Genomic DNA, 21,577 nt, shown 5'->3' with positions numbered 1-21,577 from the left:
TTGAAAATCCTGCAAAGTTTGCATCATCCAAAGGAGTTGAGTGCAACAAGATGCGGCAGCCACATATTCTGCTTCAGCGTGGATAAAGCAATTGAACTTTGTTTCTTACTGAACCAAGATACTAATCTGGAACCCATAAAGAATGCACCACCACTAGTGCTTTTCCTGTCATCCACGCTTCCAGCCCAATCTACATCTGTATAAGCATGAAGAGTGAGATTTGTATCTCTAGGATACCATAGGCCATAGTTTTGAGTTCCTTGAAGATACTTGAAAAATCTCTTTACTACTTGAAGATGAGTTTCCTTAGGATTTGCCTGAAATCTTCCAACCATTCCCACTGCATGCATGATGTCTGGTTGGGTACCTGTTAAATAGAGTAGACTTCCGATCATGGATCTATAAGTTGGTTGATGCACTGCTGTTGATTCATCATTTGCACTGAGGCTTCATCTTGTAACCATAGGGGTACATACTGGTTTTGAATCTTCCATGCCATACTTCTTCAAAATTTGCTTGAGGTACTTGGTTTGAGATAGAAAGATACCGCCTTCATTTTGTTGGATTTGTAATCCAAGAAAATATGTCAGTTCTCCAAGCAAGGACATTTCGAATTCTTTCTGCATCACTAAGGCAAAGTTTTGACTCATAGCTTCTTCATTGCTGCCAAATATGATATCATCAACATACACAACAAGTATTAGCAATTTGTTATTTTCAATTTTTATATAAATATTACTATCTGTTGATCCTTTTGAGAAACCTTGTTGATGAATATATTTGTCCATACGATAGTACCAAGCCCTTGGAGCTTGTTTAAGACCATAGAGAGCCTTCTTAAGTCTGCATACAATTTTTGGATCATTTCCAAGGATGAATCTATTTGGTTGTTCAATATACACTTCTTCTTCTAAGTCTCCATTCAGAAAAGTTGATTTCACATCCATTTGAAATACTTTGAATTTCTGAAAGCTTGAGAGAGCAAGGAACATTCGGATGGCCTCAAGTCTAGCAATGGGAGCAAATGTTTCTTCAAAGTCTATTCCTTCTTGTTGAGCATACCCTTTATAAACAAGTGTGGCGTTGTTTCTAATAAATTCCTCATTTTCATTCAACTTGTTTTTGAATATCCATTTTGTTCCTATGACATTCTTATCTTTTGGTCTAGGAACCAACTCCCAAGTGTTATTCTTTTCAATCTACTCAAGTTCTTCAACCATTGCCTTGACCCAGCATTCATCTTTGCATGCCTCTTTTACATTTTGTGGTTCAGTGGAGGAGAGCAATGCCAAATAGCTTGAGGCTTCTGAAATTGTTCTTCTTGTTTGTATATCTGCCTCTTTCTGCCCCAAAATTTGAGATTCTGGATGATTCTTTTGAACGTACCTGGATGGAGTCTTTTCTTCTATCCTTATTTGTTCTTCTGGTGTCCCATGGGTTTCTTGTTCATCATGAATCTGATTTGATGTTGATGGATAGTCCTCATCATCTTTGAAATCTTCAGATCTTACCTGCCTAGGAGTGTTTTCTTCTTCATCAACTACTACATCAATACTTTCAACAATTTTTCCAAGCCTTTTATTGTAACACTTGTAAGCTTTGCTGTCGGGACAGTAACCAATAAGAATGCCTTCATCTTCTCTAGGTTGAAACTTGCCAAGCTTTTCATCAGTATTTTTGATATAGCAATTGCTTCCAAAAATTTTGAAATATTTTACCGAAGGAGTCTCACCATACCAGAGCTCATGAGGAGTTTGAGTGCTGTTCACTCGGACATTTGTCTTGTTGAGAATAACAACTGCAGCAAATGCGGCTTCACCCCAGAAGGTTGCGGGAGTTCTAGACTCATCAAGCATAGCACGAGCCATTTGTTGAACCGTTCTGTTCATCCTTTCCACTACTCCATTTTGCTGAGGAGTCCTAGCTGTAGAGAATTCCCTTCTTATTCCATGTTCTTCACAAAAATCGAAAAATTCATTCGAGGTAAATTCTCCTCCTCGATCAGACCTGAGGCATTTGATTCTGTGATCTGATTCGTTCTCCACTAAGGCTTTGAATGATTTGAACTTTTCAAAGGCTTCGTCTTTGTGCTTCATAAGTCCTATCCAACACATCCTGGAATAGTCATCAATGAATAATATAAAGTATTCTTCTCCTCGAGGTGACCTTTTCCTAGATGGACCACATACATCAGTATGGACAAGTTCAAGTAGCCTGCTAGCTAATCCTTCATTCTCATGGAAGTTAGTTCTGGTTTGCTTACCAAACTAACATGATTTGCATATTGTATTGTCTGGAATTTTGATGTCTGGAAGACCACGAACTGCCTGGTATTTGCATGCTTTCCTTATCTGTGAGAAGCTAAGATGCCCCAATCTTCTGTGCCATAGCCAGTGTTCATCATTCTTGCTTAGATAACATTGATGTTGTCCTTCTTTGAATATGTATAAATTATTTGGAGTTCTTATGCCTTTGATCACTGTTTTTCCTGTATCAATATCACGAACACTACATCCATTTGATCGAAATATTACCTCAGTTCCTTGATCACACATTTGGCTGACACTCAGAAGATTATGCTTTAAGCCATCAACATACATAAGATTTCTAGCTTTGACCCTTTCTTTCAACTGAACAGAACCTTTACCTTTTATGAACGCAGGGGTGTCATTTCCAAATGATACCTTCTTCTCCTTCTCTAAGGCACAATATGGCTGAAGTTTTTCTTTATCACCCGTCATATGTTTTGAACATCCACTGTCGATGTACCATTGATTTTCCTGCCCTTCCGCATATAAAGCTATACCACATCTCTCTGGTTGAGGTTCCTTCATTCTCCATGTTTTGACACTTGAGGCTTGCTCCTTCTCAGTTGTTTGCCGAAACCTGCTCCTGCATTCAGAATCTTCATGACCGAAGTTGTTACAAATAGAACATTCTATCTCATTTTCAAGAGCAGAAAAGTTATTGTAGGTTCTTTTCATGATCCCAGTCATACTCCTCTGTTTTTGAGCTTCTCTAGTCATGATTGTCTTATAGGCAACACATTGAGCTGCTTTGTGACCAAAGTTATGACAAGAGAAACATTGGCCATTGAAGAAACTCCTGTGATTATCAAATCTACTAGCCAAATGATTGTAGTTTCTATTGACATCCATTCTTGAGGCAAATTGAGAAGGTTTTACTTGTGGCTGGTTGTAGCTTCTGTTTGTCCTTAAAGTAGATTGCCCCCGATTTACCTAGTAGTCTTTGTTCATTCTTGAGGTAAATTGTCCCTGATTTACCTGGTGATTTCCATTGGGTCTTTGTTCACTTCTCCTTGCTGCATCAAGATAACTTTTGGAGGTAGATGGTTTCTGCGCTTGAGTTGTTTCTTCATTGTATCCTAGACCTATCTTGATTAGTGGAGAACACTACACTTTGATAATCTCATCTAAAGTGTCAGATCCTTTAACAAATCTAAGATTAAGAGCTTTTGTTTTCTCAATCTCTTTTCTAAGTCCCACAATTTCATATTCTAACTTTTCATGATGTTTTTCCTTTTCAGCAAGTTGGAATTGAAGAGTATCTATGATCACATTCTTCTCTTCTAAACAAATTTTGAGTCTAGAAATCTCTTCATAAAGACCTTCTTCATCTATAGCATCCACAAAATCATCATCTTCAAAAGCCATTAAAAGTTTATAATTATAACCTATCTTCATCACTATTTGAAAGTCCATCACTATCTTCATGAGTGTAATAACTTTTCTTATTTACATTCTGTTTCTTGTTCCATCTAACAGGTTCTTTACCTTTGTCAAGCTTATCTTTATGAGAACACTTGGCAACATAGTGACCGACTCTTCCACAAGCAAAGCATTTGAAAGGTAACTTACCTCTGAATCTTCTAGCACCCCGTTGAAGATTCTTGGAAAAATTTGATTCTTCCTCTTCTTCTGACATATGTCCTGACTCATACTAGTCTCCTTTGCCTGAAGCCTTGAATGCAACTTCTCTCCTATCTGATGGTCATCCTTTCCTCATTTCGTAAGCAGTTAGAATTCCGTGCATCTGTGACATGGTAAGGTTCCGTAGATTCTCCTTTTCTTCTATTGCAGAAATTTTTGATTCAAACTTAGGGGACAAAGATCTTAGAACCTTTTCAACCACAACAGCCTCTTTTATTTCTTCACCCAAGTTTTTCATACAATTAACAATTTTATCTATACGTAGGAAATAGTTAGCCACACTCTCATCATTGTGCATTCTGAGATTTTCATACTGAATTCTGAGGGTTTGAAGTTTTTCTCGTTTTACCTGTTCATCTCCTTCATAGATTAGAACAATCTTATCCCATATTTCTTTTGCGGATTTATACTACATAACCTTGATGAATTCTGATTGAGATAGACATCCCAATAGAGTATTGACAGCTTTTGCATTTGTTTCATATTGCTTCTTACCAGCTGAATCTGTAGGAGTTGTGGATGGAAAAGTGTACTCTGTATCTATGATATCCTAGACTTCTGTACCAAGAGATTGAAGATAGGCTGTGACTCTTACCTTCCAATAGATGAAGTTGGTCCCATCAAAAATTGGTGGCCTGATCGATGCTTCTCTCTCGTAGTTGCTCATGATGATGGATCTTCCTTCAAGCGATCAAGCTTCTTCGGAAGGACCTGCTCTGATTCCAATTGTTGGAAATAATACTGAGAGGGGGGGGGGGTGAATCAGTATTATCAAGTCAAATATTTCCTTTTTCAAATCCAGATCATATACGCTACTTCAGTTAGTGAAAACCGTGTATATATGCAACTACGTATAAGGAAACCTGCGTATACCATGCAAACTTATAATCTACTTTATTTTACATATGTTGATCATTAATCTGTGTATCAAAATCAAATAAATAGTAACCAGAAACAGTGAAACAGAGCAGAAGACAATCACACACAAGAACACAAGGTATAAGGTGGAAACCCAATGTGGGTGAAAACCACCTGCTGCAATTCGTCTCTATCTTCTTTTAATTAGAAACTTCTTTTTATAATGATTTTGTACTGGTGCAGTCCTTTACCAGTACGTAGGCTACAACTTGCAGAGAGCTACAACCCTCTCTCGTTCTCCAGCTTCTCCTGGAAGGGAGCTACAACCCCCTTAGCTCTTACACTACCCAAGATACTGGTACATAGGTGTTGGCCTACAGAAGGCTACAACCTTCTCTTTCTTCCAGGGACCACATTTCATAAATTTTCTGACAGGATCCATGAACATTAATCAATCATCAAGAATTTCTGCATCAAACAATCTCCTTTTCACCAATTAGAACTGAATCAAGTAGACACTTCTCTGACAGTTGTACCCAAAACACAGTAACAGTAACCGCACACCAAATTCTAAAACCAGAACACTGCAGCAATAAACAGAAGCAGCTAGAACACAACTCAAGAGATGTACGCTACTTCAATAACCAAAAACCTGCGTGCATACGCTTCTGTGTTTGAACCAACCTGTGTATACACTATTTTTACTCACAGAACCTACGTGTATACGCGCCTTTGCCTCACTGAACCTGCGTACAGATCTATAAAGGATAATTCACTCTTTCAAATATTCAGACATTAATTAACCCAGATTACCATATTTATAGATCAAGCATGCGCCACATATAACGGATCGAAATCATACAAAGATACTATTATTCAGGCTTTAAGATTATGACCCATCAATAGAACTTATCCTTCTCTTTGCGCTTAGGTTCCTCCTTCATTCAGATCCAGATCTGCACCATAACCCAATCACCAATATTTCAGATCTAGCACTTTATCAGATATTCAATAATTCAAATCATGCTTTGCCAAATGATCTCCTTCCTCTTTTATAGTCTTAGGCCTTTCATAATACCATGGTCCAAAACCATAACAAAATAATACCATGGACCCAATACTTGGGATCAACACTTCTGACGAGATACCATGGCCCAAAACCATAGGTTCAATTACCAAGGACTAAATACCACAGACCAAAAGTAAGTTCTCCAACATGTATGCGCTTTTCCTTGCGTGAAAGTGCGTGTATACACATACGCGCCTTTGAAACGTCTAACCCGTGTATATATGCATCTTCATCTAGATGAACCTGCGTATATATCTTTTCCTTCATTTTGAGAGCCTGAACTGAGATCTGTCACCAGAGTGAGTTGCCATCAAGGACAACACCTGTGCCATAGCTCCTAACCTGTGCCATAATGCCAACAACCTTCATTACTTTGGAAAATCTTATGCCATATTTCTTTTGTGGTGTTCAGCTACATTACTTTCATGAATTCAGACTCAGCCAAACTTCCCAAGATGTCATTTAAAGCCTTTGCATTGGTTTCATATTGTTTCTTCCCTGTAGTATCTATGGGAATAAAGGTTGGATATTAATATCCACCTTCAACAATTTCCCATACATTTGTTCCCAGTGCCTGCAAATATGCCCTCATTCTAACTTTCCAAAAGACAAAGTTAGTTCCATTAAATAAAGGTGGTCTTATATAAAATACTCCTCCTTGACTACTAATCTTGATGGATCTCCCTTAAGTGATCAAGCTTCTACTGAGGAATCGACTCTGATAGAAATTGTTGGGAAAAATACTGAGAGGGGGCAGGTGAATCTGTATTTTAAAATCAGTTCAACTTTCCTTTTCTTATTTAGATTTATGTACGCTACTGTCATTAAGTAAACCAGCATATGTACACGACTGTGATGAAGGCAAATAGTGTATATCTAGTTAACCAACTTTTCATTTTATTTCATAATTTTTTCTTCTTGAACTAGTGCATCATTACTTCATTAGACCTTAATTAAATAGTAACCATGAGCAGTAAGAACAAAATAAACCATCACACATAAGAAATGCAGACACATGAGGACACTGAGATTTTTAGGTGGAAACCAAATGTGGGAGAAAACCATCGTTGTCATCATCTCTGTCTTTTTCTTTTATTATGAAGGAAAAGATATTACAATCTTGTACTAGCGCAAACTCATACCAGTATGCGAGAACCCACCTGCAAAGTGTTACAACCTTCTCTCGTTCTCTAGCACCCACTAGAAGGGAGCTCCAACCCCCTGATCTCGTTTACCAACTCCTACTGGAAGGGAGCTCTTACCCCTTGATCTCGTTTACCGGCTCCTACCATAAGGGAGCTCCTACCCCCTGTATAAATTCTCCAGCTACTACTGGAAGGAAGCTTTGAATCTCTCACTAAAGGCTCCAACCCTTAGCACCTCTTGTGGACCATGTTTTGTAATGTTTCATACTGGATCCACTTGACTCAAAACATCAAACTTGTAGACCACATTTCATCATATTTTCATATTGGACCCACTTCCATCATTTAATCCCAATATCAAGTAACAATTCTAAAACAAATCATTGTATCAAATCATTCAATCACTGAACCAACTGAATCATCAAAATAATCACTGAATCTTAATCAACAAATGCAACTAGATCAAACCAATTTATAATAGATCATATTAGTGCACATCCATTCACCAGTATACCAAACCATACTCTGTTCATCACATAAATCAGATCCTATCACTGCAAACCTTGATCAATCATATGTCAGAAGGTATATGCTACTATTCTGAAGCATAACCACATATGTACGCGCTTCTCCTTAAGAGGACCTGTGTATAGATCTCAAAACACTGAAAAATTGATTCTAACTCACTACCACACTGAATCAATCACTGAATCACATAATGAAACCATCACAGATCACTGAACCAAAAATAGATCACCACACAATAGCTTTATCACTAGGCAACATTCCATTCCATAATCAATTCAACCTAACTTGTACTGTCAATCATAGATGATTATAAGAGAGACTTCATCGACAGACAACAAAAAACATAACAAAATTTATCAAACATCATCAATAGCTCATACTACAAATCCCCAACATGTATAAACGAATCTTATAAAACACATCCGCTTATGCATCATAGAAAACTTTAGGGGCAATTTTTAGCCCAAAGGTGAAATTTAAGGGGTTTGATATTTTGGAAGGATGAATTTTTTATATTACACCCATTTTCTATAGTTAGCCCAAAATTTATTTTAAAAATAAATAATTATTATATTTTAGCCCTAAAAAATAAGGAGGATAAACCGTCCAAAAAACCTATTCACCTCATTTTGAAGTTGGATTTGATTGCAATCGCCCCGATTTCCAGTTTGGAGAAGTTGGATTTTATTGCACTCACCACGATTTCTAGTTCGGAGGTTGGATCTACTTGTAATGGCCCCGATGGCCTCGATTTTCTAGTTTGCAAGTCGTATTTGGTTGCAATGGTCCTGATGGCCCCAATTTCCTAGTTTGCAAGTCATATTTGGTTTCCATGGCCCCGATGGCCCCAATTTCCGTGTTTGTAAGTCGTATTTGGTTGTAATGGTAGACAAGAGATTGGGTTAGCAGTTAGCGCCTGCCATTGTGGATGATGGGTTACAATAAGTGCTTGCGGACGTGAGAGGAGCCGAGAAAGATGAACTAGATGTCGATGTGGGCAAGTCAGACAAATTGGGAGATATTGGGACCATTAACATATACATATATGCCGAGTTACTTGATTCCAACACCATTAATGAATTCAAGTAATTTGGGTGTCTATTTCCACTTCTCCATTGGGAACGAACCACAAAAATAGTTTATCGACTTTCATACATCCATCCCATTCGCTACTCAAATCTTGGAGCCCTAGTTTCTCTTCCTACTCGTTGATTCTTCCACAAATGAATCTTTGTAGGTTCTTTTATTTATTCTGAAGATCAACTTTCGAGCAAGTTGGGATTGCCCTATGGGGAGGTTGAAAGTTGAAACTAGGAATTTAGGATAAACTTCTGTGAAATTTTGCTTTGAGATGACTTTGAATTTTGTTTTGAATATCAAGGGACAACATCTGGGAACCAATTGGAGGTTCGCTTTGGACATTTACTTGTTTAGAGTTCAAGAGCCGGAGATTTTTATTTGTTTCCTAGAGTTAATCTACATATACTTTCATGAAATGAGGACACATTTTGGAAATGGTTGTGATCTTTTGATCTAGTAAAATGGCATTGGTCAATTGTCTTTATCTTTGTTCAAGGAGGCTTGCAGTTATGAGCTAGTAGAGTTGGAGCGCTCAGTGCAAGGTTCACCTATAGCAATGTAAGGCAATGATCTTTATATGCTTTTGGAATTGGGGCTTGTGAAGCCTTTATTTCAAAATAAATATAAAACCTCAGAAGGAAATATATTGTTCAGAGGCACATATCACTTATCAATAACTATAGACACAGGTTTGGAGACTTTGATCCTATGAAAACAAATTCTTAGAACCTGAAAAGCAGTATTATATGGCAGATTTGAAAGAGCCCCTTCTTCCTCCTCGACCTTTTGTTTTTGTGGTGCGTGAAGCTCCTTGTCGATCAACCATGCCTGGCAGGCCTCTGTTTCAAGGACTAGACCTTTTGGGAGTTAAAAAGAGAGGGCAGGGGATTCAGTCATGGATAAGAATAGATAAAAATGGGAGTTCTCAAGTTTTGGAGGTAGATAAATTAACAATAATGAAGCGTTGTGACTTGCTGGCTAGGGATCTCCATCTTTTGGATCCATTATTTGTATATCCTTCCACTATTCTGGGATGAGAGAGAGCAATTGTTGTGAATCTAGAACATATAAGGTGCATAATCACAACTGATGAAGTTCTGCTACTGAATTCATTAGATAACTATGTTCTACAGTCTTTGGATGAACTACAGAGACGTCTGAGTGTTATAAATGACATGGTTAACAATATGTGGCATTCTAGAGAACAAGGAAGCTCAAGATTTCCACTAGTGTCAAGTAGACAAGAACTGAGGGATGATGCCATGTCTGGCAGCGCACAGTCTAGCCAACAAAGATCAATTAGTGATGCTGAACTTTACAGTGGTTCATCTGCAGATGATTTTCCCTTTGAATTCAGGGCACTAGAAGTTTCTTTGGAGGCAGCTTGCACATTTCTAGACACCTAGGCATGTAACTAACTTGTTTATATTCTCATATGCTGATTGTTGTACCTCTATTGATTTTGAAATCTATTTAGTAATACTTTAACTCCTGTCTTGCTTGATTTTTTTTCTGGATCTCTCTCTCTCTCACACACACTCTGATACCATATGTTCATACCATGCATGTATTTTCACTTGTTCTACTATGTGCAAAGAGCGCATGGGATTTGGCCAAAAGCTGAAGGATCAACTACAGTGAAATGTTGGCAAAAGCTATCAAAAAATGTAGTGGAAAGGAAGTGTAGAAACGTAGCTGGAAACGTTAAAAGTGTCAATTGAATTTGCAACCAATGCCTGCACAGTCAAATGTGTGAAGGCCAATAGTAAAGGATGATGTACTCTTCCCATCTAGGGGCTATTTTATGTTCATACTTCTTGAAGTTATTTTGTTTGACATGTTTAGTCAATTTGTATATGAAATATAAGCCTCAACTTTTGATACACACTCATGCATAGTTGGTGAACAATTGTATATAATTTTGAGATTACTTCTTATATTGACATAAAAAGTTCTTTTTTCGGATTTTCTTAATAGGTGAAAAAAATCACTGAGTCTACTCCCAAGCCAAACCATACTTGGGCTTGTTGTCAAGCCAAATTAACTTCATCCTGAGTCTGACTCTCTGTCCATGAGTCAAACTTGCCATAAGTGAGTTGATTTTATGAGTACTCATGGGTTATTTTCTCCCTAATGAGTGCAACTCATGAGTGGATGGAAAAAATTGCTAGGGTATAAAATAAATGCCAAAACTTGAAGGAAATGACATCATTTTTAATTATTTTGTGACAGAGTTTTTGCCAAGTTTGAGTTGAACTCTTAAAATTTTCCCTTGCAGAGCTTAGTTTTCCAACATTAAATTTTCTAAAGTCTCAATGAATTCATTTAAATGGATTTATTTTCATAAATAGGTACTGTATCAAACTAACAATGAGTTTACCACTGCCAACATTGTATTCTCTTCTTAGTCCAAACTATTATATTAACATCAAATTGTGTTTTTATTAAGGTTAACTATGTTCACCAAAGGATGAATTTATGATCTGTATTCCAGTGGACGAGTCAGAATGTATCTCACTATGGATTTCATTGAACTACTATGGGAAGAAAAAAACCATGCATGCATGCTTATATGGATCTCTCTATTCTATGCAACCCAAGCAAAGATGGATAGATAAATGTGCAACAACACTTACAACATCGCACAATGCATAGAAATTTTTTAAGCTGGAGAAACCCTCACATGAATAAAACCCTGGCATGTTATTAATCTGCAAACCAATGCTTATAATAATTGCCCTTAGGCTTTTGAATTTTCGGTGATTTCACGACCTCCCAAACAACCATAGCATTCTTGAATTGGTGGCCTTGGATATTACCTTCTCACACTATCTCTTATTTGGCTTAACTGGGCTACAGATATGATCTTCCCACCATTTTGTTTGCACCTTCCTCTCTTTCAGTCAGTCAATCTTAGCTTACATGCAATGGACCCACACTCTCTCAACTCTCTATTTTTTATGCCTTTTCTCCTAGATTTTATTACAACCTATGTTGATTTTTTTGGGTTGTTGCAGTAAGTATTCCCAGCTACTCAAGTTTTGACCCTAAAATAAAAATTAAGATGAAATTTAATTCAAATTTTCCTCCAAAAAATTTAAAGTCAGTCCAGCACAAGGAGATGTGCCCCTTGGGCACGTCATGACCACTATAAATACAAACTCAGCCTCCATTTTTTGGCATCAATTCAGATCACACAAAAATCATTTGTTTTTAGTTCACACATTCAAAGGCAAGAGAGAACAAACAAGAAGTTTGACCAGTGTTGACCACTCTTTGACCAAAATTTTTGAGGCACTATTTGCCCAAATTTCTAAAGCAGTTGACTGAGTTCTGTTGGGGCAGTTTGACCAATTTTCCTAAGAAGTTGACTGAGTTTCTGGGTAGCTGCAGTGGGCCAAGTTTCAGCCCTGTTGAGTAAGGTTAACTAAAATTCTTAGCAACAACAGTAAGGCCAAACTTTGCCTGTGCAGATTCTGTAGTCAATTTGACTGGAAAATCAGATTGTACTTTTGTTGAATTGAACAATTTCTCCTAAGAAAAGATTGTTGGCTTTTTCCCAAGTTTGGGTTTTCATAGTGTAAAATTGTGTCTCATTTGCACTTGGATGTCTCTTTATGATCCTAATATCATTATTTCATTATTGTTGAGATTTTCTATGTATAATTAATTAATGATGTATGTGACATAAGTGAACTTGGTTAAAGAAATCATTGGAAAGTAATTATCAATTTAGAATATCATATTCTCTATGAAGGAAGTTGATACCATATTGAAGAATCTAGGGAAAACATAATAAGGTGATTCTTCTTTACTATGATAATAATTTGTGAAGCATTTATACAATTTATCTTAACTTAATGTTCCATCCATTATTAGTGGGTGTGTTTACTTCATCAAACTGCTACCAAAAACAAAAGAGACAAGAACACAAATATTTGGCTTTTTGCCAGGGCCAAAACCTCTCCTTCTTGGAGAGGAAAACTCACACAAAATTATTCTTATAGAGATTCCATTGAAGAATACCAAAACCATGACCCTTGACACAATTTGCAACTCCAAGACCAAGACATCAATCCTCTTCTTCATCAGTTTTGGGGTCATCATCCTTGCTACACCTCTGCCTCACTAAGATCTTCATTACTGTTGACATCATTGCTGCGCCATGATTGTCTCTTGAGATTGCCACACAGGTGATCTCGGCTTTTTCATTGAGATCATTATTATGACCTTTATTTTCATCATTAATCAATGCACCGAGGGCTTCATTGCTACTACACCATGTTTGGATCATCACTATACCCTAGTTGGAAACATCAACATGCTAACTATGAGCAGTAGAGAATGTACTTTATGACAAAATTGCCAAGACAATGAGGGAAACAATAGGATAAATGTGATGCTTCTTAAGCCAAGACAATGAGACTGAGGCTATATGAAGACACTAAGGATTTTGAGATTCTTTCCATCACATATATGCATTCACTGCCATGAATTAGGTTCACCGAAATTGTGATTACTTTCTTTCCTGCAGTGAGATCTTACTTTCCATTTCAGTTGAGACTGTAATGATTATTGCTGCTCCTTAGCATGCCAAGATTGTAATAGTGTGAGATCACCGAGATACACATATATATGCCTATATCAAAACTACAGAGATATATGCGAGGTGTTGGGTTGTGTTATATTCTTTCCACGACTAGCCCATGTAGTTAACAGGGGGGGTAGAAGGGGGGAGGAACCCCCCCTTTTTTGCAATGATTGTGTAGCACGGGGGGATGTGTCATAGGGGGTTTGAGGGGTGTAGGTAACCCCACTTTATGGGGTCCGGGGCAGCACCCCAGAAAATTTTGTTTTTGGAACCTAGATTAGGTTGGGCAGACCTTTCTATGGTTTTGTGCATGATTTTCGCACATGGTTTTGGACGCGATGGTTTTCAGTGCATGGTTTTAAACGTGATGGTTTTCAATCCATGGTATTGGATGCTTCCGCATGTATAAATTTGTATTGTAACATTGAAAGGAATATAATGAAAAATCAAGCTGGTAGTCCCAGTTTCAAGATCCAGGGGCAAATCTTTGTGTATATGTGTTTTATGTGTTATGCTCTCACATTGTTTATTTTCTATGTTTTAGAATTCGTATGCAGGTAATTTTTGTACAGGGTTAAAACCTAGAGATGGTATCAGAGTTGTTTTGGCTTCAAGGGGACGCCTTTGTTGCTGAGGGGTTTCGCTCGGGCCTTTGGTAGACCCTGTTCAGTGGGAGATCTACGAGATCGATTCTGGTGGTGAAAGAAGATGGCGAGCAGTAGAAAGATAGAGATCGAGAAATTTAATGGTCAGAGTTTTGAGTTTTAGAAACTCAATATGGAGGATCTGTTGGTGGATAAAGATCAGTGGATTGCAGTAGATCTGGGTACTAAACCAAGGAGAGTGTCCAATGAAGAATGGAAGAAGTTGGATCGGAAGGCAAAGAGCACAATACTATTGTGTGTGTTAGATTCAATATTATTGAATGTATCAGGGGAAGCTACAACTAAGGCTTTGTGGGACAAGTTAGCGACTTTGTACCAATCTAAGTCTCTGGTGAATAAATTGTTTCTACAAAAAAAGCTATATAACCTAAGGATGAAAGGTGGAAACTCGGTGATAGAGCATCTGAATGCATTTAATATTTTGGTAAGTTAGTTATCATCTATTGATATAAAAATTTGAGATGAAGATAAGTGCATCAGTTTGTTGTGTTCTCTACCAGATTCGTGGGATAGTCTAGTTATCACAATAGGTAGCAATGCAACTGCCTTGCAGTTTGATGAAATAGTCTCATCCTTGTTGATGGAGGAGATGAGATGGAAAAATATGGAGAGCCAGAATGGTGATGCCATGTCTGTACAAGGACGGTCCTAGAATAGAAACAAAAATAAGTCATCAAGTGGGAGATTTAAATCTCAAGGAAAACCTATAAAGGTGGTATGCTGGAAATGTGGAAAGGAAGGGCACTACAAAAGGGACTGTAAGTCTAAATTTCGTGACAAAGGAAAGGGATCTGATGATGCTCCTTCTACAGAGGCGAAAACCACCTCAGATGAAGGTGGGGATGTGTACTTGGCTTCTTCAAGTACACCTGTAGATCATGAGGCATGGTTGATTGACTCAGGTGCATCCTTTCACTTCACTCCCCATAGAGAGTGGTTCTGCGAGTATGAGAAATATTATGGTGGTGATGTCTTATTGGGGGATGGCAGGAAGGCTAGGATCGTTGGTCGCAGAAAAGTAAAGTTGAACTTGCAAGGTGGAAGGGTTAGAACACTTCCGAGTGTTCTGCATATTCCTGCATTAGCCAGAAATCTAATTTCAGTAAGCAAGCTGGATGATGCAGGTGTAAAAACAGTGTTCGAGAAGGATACCTGCAAGATGGTTTGGGGGGCATTGGTATTGATGCGGGGAGTTTGAATTTGAACTCTGTACAAGCTGCAAGGTAGCACTATTTTTGATGTGTGCAACAATTCTGTGGTTCCTGAAAGTGGAGCAGAAAATCTAGTGGTCTCTAGAGAGAAGACCATGTTGTGGCATCAAATGCTTGGACATATTGGAGAGAAGGGCCTTCGAATACTTCATGGTAAAGGTATGGTAGAAGGTATGAGTTATAGCTCTCTAGATTTTGATTTCTGTGAAAATTGTGTATATGGGAAGCAGAATCGGATGAGTTTCCCCTCTAGTGGTAAGAGGGCGAAACATATATTAGAGCTTGTGCACAGTGATGTGTTTGGACCTATGAAGGTTCCATCACTGGGTAAGTCTGTATTATGTATAATTTATAGATGACTTCTCAAGGAATACATGGATATATTTCCTTAAGAAGAAATCAGAAGTCTTTGACAAGTTTAAAGAATTAAGGCTCTAGTGGAAAACCAGACAGAGAAGAAGATAAAGGTGCCGAGGACAGATAATGGTGGAGAGGTTTGCAGTAAGCAATTTGAAGAATTCTGTAAGAAGTGTGGTATAGCACGACAAAAGACTACTCCATATACACCTCAGCAAAATGGAGTTGCAGAAATAATGAACAAGACTTTGATGGAAAGGGCAAGAAGCATGCTCAGTGGTGCTGGGTTAGGACAAGAATTCTAGGTAGAGGTGATGGAAACTGCATGTTACCTAGTCAACAAATCACCTTCATCAACATTGGAAGATAAGACTCCACAAGAGCTATGGACTGGTAAGAAACCTTCTCTTTCACGTTTGAGGGTATTTGGATGTGATGCATATGTACATGTTCTAAAGGAGAAAAGAATCAAGTTGGATAGTAAATCTGAAAAGTGCATCTTTATTGGGTATAAGGATGGCTTAAAGGGTTATAAGCTTTGGAATACAGTAACAAGGAATGTTGTGTACAACCGAGATGTGGTGTTCAGAGAGGTGAAAAATGTTATTAAACATGAATTCCAACCAAAGGAATCCGAGAAGATAGATTTTGAGCTTAAGGAGGAAGAATCAGACTCTACAGCAGAAGAGGAATCAAAAGATGAAGAGCCACAAACGTCGGGTGTGAGAAGATCAGTTCGAGAAAGAAGGTAGCTAGAAAGGTATAGTCCATCTGCTTTCTATTCAAATTTTGCTTTATCTATTACTGATGATGATCCCAGAACTGTGAAGGAAACAGTAGATTCAGAGGATGGAAAACTCTAGAAAGAGGTCATGGTTGATGAAATGGCATCTTTGCACAAAAATGAGGCTTGGGATCTGGTGGAGTTGCTGGCTGGAAGGAAACCCATTGGAAGCAAATGGGTGTTTAAGAAAAAGACAAATGCAAAAGGAAAGGTGGAGAAATACAAAGCTCGGTTGGTAGCAAAATGTTATTCCCAAGTGCCAGGAATTGATTTTGGTGATATTTTTTCTCCTGTTGCCAAGGTAGCTTCTATTAGATTACTTCTATATATAGTTGTTGCTTCTGATTTTGAGGTAGAACAGATGGATATGAAGACAACATCTCTTCACGGGGATCTGGAAGAGGAGATCTACATGAAACAACCTGAAGGCTTTGCAGTGAAGGGTAAGAAAAAACTGGTATGCAAGTTAAAGAAATCTTTGTATGGGTTAAAACAGACACCAAGGATGTGGTATCAGAAATTCGATACATTTATACGGGGACTTGTCTTCACCAGAAGCAAAGCAGATCACTATGTGTATTTTAAATTAATTGGTGACCGTGTTATCTATTTGGTCTTGTATGTGGATGATATGTTGCTAGTTGGAAATGACAAAGAAATTATCCAGGATTTGAAGACCCAATTGTCCTCCAAATTCGACATGAAATATCTTGGTGTTGTAAAATATATTTTGGGCATGGAAATTAAAAGAGATTGAGAAAAGAGGAAGCTCTGGTTAAACTAGAGGAAGTATGTCGAGACAATACTGCAGAGGTTTAATATGCAGGATAATAAACCGGTGAAGGTTCCTATTCTTGTAGGTGTGAAGTTCTCTGCTGAACAGTGTCCCAAGACACAAGAAGAGGAAGAGGACATGTCCCGTGTTCCATATGCAAGTGTAGTTGCTAGGCTGATGTATGTAATGGTCTGTATTAGACCAGACATTACACATGCAATGGGAGTATTGAGCAGGTTTATGTCAAAACCAGGGAAGGAGCACTGGATAGCAGTAAAGCAGATTTTCAGATGTTTGCATGGCACTAGTGGTTATGGTTTGTGCTACCAAGGAAGACCAAGATTGGACAGAGTGTTGGATATTCGTGGCTTTGTTGATGCAGACTGGGCTCGAGATCTAGATCAGAGAAGATCTACAAGTGGGTATGTGTTTAACCTATTTGGAGGTGCAGTCAGTTGGATGAGTAAGAAACAATCTATAGTGGCACTATCAACTAAAGAGGCAGAATACATGGCAGCGACTCATGCAAGCAAGGAAGCAGTTTGGTTGCAAATATTTTGTTCAAGTATGGGGTCCGTACATGGAGCTATAAGGATAGACTGTGACAGCCAAAGTGCAATTTTCCTGGCAAAGAACCCTGCATATCATTCAAAAACAAAGCACATTGATGTTCAGTATCACTTTGTGAGGGATATGATAGAAGACAAAAAGGTGTTGCTCGTAAAGGTGGACACTTTGAAGAATACTGTAGATGCATTGACAAAATATGTGAGCTCTGAGAAGTTCTCTTGGTGTAGAGAAAAAATGGGCATTGCAAGGCTAGATAAATGACTAAGCTCTCTTGTGGCCCCTTGTGGAAAGAAAACAACAAGTGGGAGAATGTTGGGTTGTGTTATATTCTTTCCACGACTAGCCCACGTAGTTAACAGGGGGGTTAGAAGGGGGGAGGAGCCCCCACTTCGTTGCACCGATTATGTATCGAGGGGGAGGGGAGGGGGTCACAGGGGGTTTGAGGGGTGTAGGTAACCCCACTCTATGGGCTCCGGGGTAGCACCCCAGAAATTTTGTTTTTGGACCCTATATTAGGTTTGGCAGACCTATCTATGGTTTTGTGCATGATTTTCGAACATGGTTTTGGACGCGATGGTTTTTAGTCCATGGTATTGGATGCTTCGGCATGTATAAATATGTATTGTAACATTGAAAGGAATATAATGAAAAATCAAGCTGGTAGTCTCAGTTTTGGGATCCATGGGAAAATCTTTGTGTAAATGTGTTTTATGTGTTATGCTCTCGCATTGTTTATTTTATGTGTTTTAGAATTTGTATGCAGGTAATTTCTGTACAGGGTTAAAACCTACACGAGGGCTTTACAGTCACTATAACAACTTACTGTGTCACCCGAAGTCATTGTTGTCCCATCCAAGATTACAGTGATCCAAGAACTACACCTTACAGTCATGCGAAGGGTCTCAAAGATATGCCAAGATCCTGTCCTCACCCGGAGCTACAGACTTGTCCGAGATTCCTCCTTCCTGCTCCATATACCCAAGATCATGACTGCACCTAAAACCCAAACAAGGTGCAGTCAAACCCTACTGCGGCTCTACTCCTATATGCGAAATTTCAGAGGCATGCGATATTTTTTCTTCGTGTATTTTCACTGACCCTAGATGGGTATTTATAGTGGTTATGTCCATATATGCAAGCCGACATAAACTCATGAACCGTCGTGACTATTTTATTGAGCCGACGTTACTTCCATTTATTTAATTTAATTCATTTTCGAGCCGACATGAAGATCTTCATTATTCTACTTGCAGACTTCAGTGTTCTTGCATTTGGAGAAGTGTTCTTGCATTTGGAGGATCATTCTTGGTCTTGGAGGGTTGTTACATTCAGTTGAAGATTTGTATACATTTGAATGACATAGAATGCGAGTTCTATGTCACTTAAAGAAAATGTGAGTTGAATATTTGTAATCATTTTTTCTTTGAAATGACTTCATGAATGCAAGGAGATATATGATAGATGGGTTATCTTGCATGGAATAAAAGGGATTGACATAATCCTTATAGAGAAGGGAAGTCAGTGAACATGTCTCCTTTAAACTCATGAGAAGGAACTCTTAAAAGTCCTCTCATCTCTATGTAGCAAGAAAGGAGACAAATAAGAGATATATAAAAATTAGGAAAGGAAATCTCTGACATGCAGTAAAGAAGAAATATCTTCATGAGATCTCATTTGGGAGATCTAAGAAACATGATATGAAAATAATAATCTGCCAAACGATATGTAAAACTACCTACTACCCCGTTTTGCGTCAATACCTAAGTACCAAGCAATACCATAGTAGGTATTTTGATCGAAAACTTTGGGAGCGGATGAGATGTGGTCGATAAAGTGATGTTACCAACTTCCTTCACCTGATCACAAATTCAAATTCTTAAATGAGATTGATAAAGCCAAATTATTGTATGCCAAGTTGCTCAGTGCTCTTAGCCGAGTCCTGGCTGGCATTCAGGTGCATCAGAGGAACAAAACCAAAAGGAATAGTTGAAGAATACTGCCATGATTGTCTGGTCAAGTTTAAAACAATGTAAGTGCTTCTTAAAGTTTTACTATTTTACATATAGTTTAAGGTGTATTTTTCTTATAATAGGTATTATAGTTTCGGGCTTGTGTTATCTTGTGAAGTTTGAGAAACGGTTTTCTTCCTTGCTACTAAATAGTTTAGTATGTCTAATCTATAAATGCTAATTTTATTAGTTTTTTGGGATGGTAGTGGCACACCAACATAGGTTTTTCTCACAGACACTAGTAGAGGGAGAATGTAATGATGAGCAAGAGAAAATCACTATTTCCAGAGTATTTGCACATCATAGGTCTAAGGAGATACAATTGGCCTAACAGCGTAAACAACAACACTCAACATCCAAGAGAAACATGCTCACCAAGAGAGAGAGTAGAATCCATTATGTTGAACACCAACATTATGAACCCTGGGCTGGAGGAGCATCATAATGGATTTCTTATGATTTTCCCACACAAGGTTTTTCCAGCTTCAGTTCTAGTCACAATCATCGTTGTCAACAACAGTTGCATTGTCCTACTTTGCCATCATCTGGTTCTAGGATTTTTCCCCTAATTATGTCTATTTTTCTGTAGAGGAATATATTGGTCTCTCTTTATGATTCACCTTCATCCTCCTCTCTCTCAAGGGACGTTATTGCAGCTAATATATTTCTTGTTGGTGATTGTGTTGGGAGCTCTCTGCAAGAGCCATTTCCATTGCCATTAGCACTGTCTAGGGAAGTTATTGTAGCAAACAGAGCTGGTGCAAATGATAGAACTATACATAGAATAGCATCTCAGCAAGTGCCCACCCCATTTAAAGAACTTGAGAGAGGTGTAGAGGAATGGATTAAAGGTGATATCCCAAGGGATAACAACATTCCTACATTAGGAATTTCCAATGTATCAGAGTGGGTTGCAACATTTTCTTCTAACAATTTGTTACCCTGGTCTAATTCAATGAAATCCTGGGGTTTGCATAGGCAACAGTAGCAGCAGAGGCAACAATAATGGATGCCACAAACTATTCCTCAACCTGGGTCATCCTTTTTAGCACCTGGATACTGTGGGTCTACTTCATCAATGGTTGGACCTGTGACAATAAGGACATCAATACTATTTTTCTTAGCCCCTCCCCATCGAAGGCCTTATTATAATTTCCTAAGAAGTGACACCAATTTGGTGCCTTTTCCACTCTAAACTGCACAGATAGTTAAAATTCGATCTGTTATCCCTTTTTTCTCTAGTCCACCTGTTCAGAGGACTTTACCACAAAACCCAGACCCAAGTTCCTTAGATAATGAAGACTGGAACTTCAATTGCTCAATCAACTTAGGCTTTGAAATTTGTCTAAAACAATTTGATCTATTGATATTCTTCACATTTAACTCTAAAATTTTCCTCTCTTCCAGGCTGTTATTGATATGAGAGGGTAGTATCTATTACATATTCTGACTCTGATTTTCCCTTCCGGTGTTTTATGAGGTTACAAAGTTTAATGTTTATGCCATCTAAGCCCAAATATCTAAGCCCATATAATTTTTCCTGAACAACTTCCAAGATAAATTTATCTCCTTAAATTTGGTGCTTTTGAGGTTAGAGAAAAGAACTAGGGCTTGGAACAAAATTTTAGGAAGGAGTCTTTTTGGTAGTTTGAGAGCCTAAACATCAAGAGGTGGGTCTTGGATACATGACCTATCATTTTGGTGGGTATCCACTCAAATTTTCCCTAGGAAGGAAACCCTAGTTTCTTCTCCCTCAACTTGAGGACTTTGTTAAGGGTTTCATGAGCCTTGGAATAACTTATTACCTTTGCAATGAATCCTTTCTCTTTGTTCTTGACCTTGTGAACACCTATCACCATTGAAAAACCTCAAAACCCTAGGTCTTGAACCTTGATTTCTAAGGCTTTTCTTAGAGAGTGTTTTGCTTCCTTGAAGCTCTGAAACATTATTGAGTCTCTCTCTTGAATGAGTCGTAGCTTGATCAC

General features: G+C 38.2%; 1 protein-coding gene and 1 pseudogene across 1 annotated transcript; both read left to right on the top strand.

The window, feature by feature from the left end:
• Window positions 1–9,376: 9,376 nt before the first annotated feature.
• Window positions 9,377–10,036, top strand: LOC149174741 (magnesium transporter MRS2-1-like). The gene is made up of 2 exons (XM_089420950.1): window positions 9,377–9,568; window positions 9,764–10,036. The coding sequence occupies exons 1-2, from the start codon at window positions 9,377–9,379 to the stop codon at window positions 10,034–10,036; spliced, it is 465 nt and encodes a 154-aa protein (XP_089277076.1).
• Window positions 10,037–19,959: 9,923 nt separating this feature from the next.
• LOC149174740 (uncharacterized) lies at window positions 19,960–20,930 on the top strand (annotated as a pseudogene).
• Window positions 20,931–21,577: the final 647 nt, after the last annotated feature.

This window comes from Pinus tabuliformis, chromosome 4_1, assembly GCF_031772625.1.
Source record: "Pinus tabuliformis cultivar Carrire ecotype Pingquan chromosome 4_1, CPIR1, whole genome shotgun sequence".
In the NCBI taxonomy this organism is placed as follows: domain Eukaryota; kingdom Viridiplantae; phylum Streptophyta; class Pinopsida; order Pinales; family Pinaceae; genus Pinus; species Pinus tabuliformis.
The sequence above is the reverse complement of the archived record's forward strand: the minus strand, read 5'-3'. Positions and strand labels throughout refer to the sequence as shown.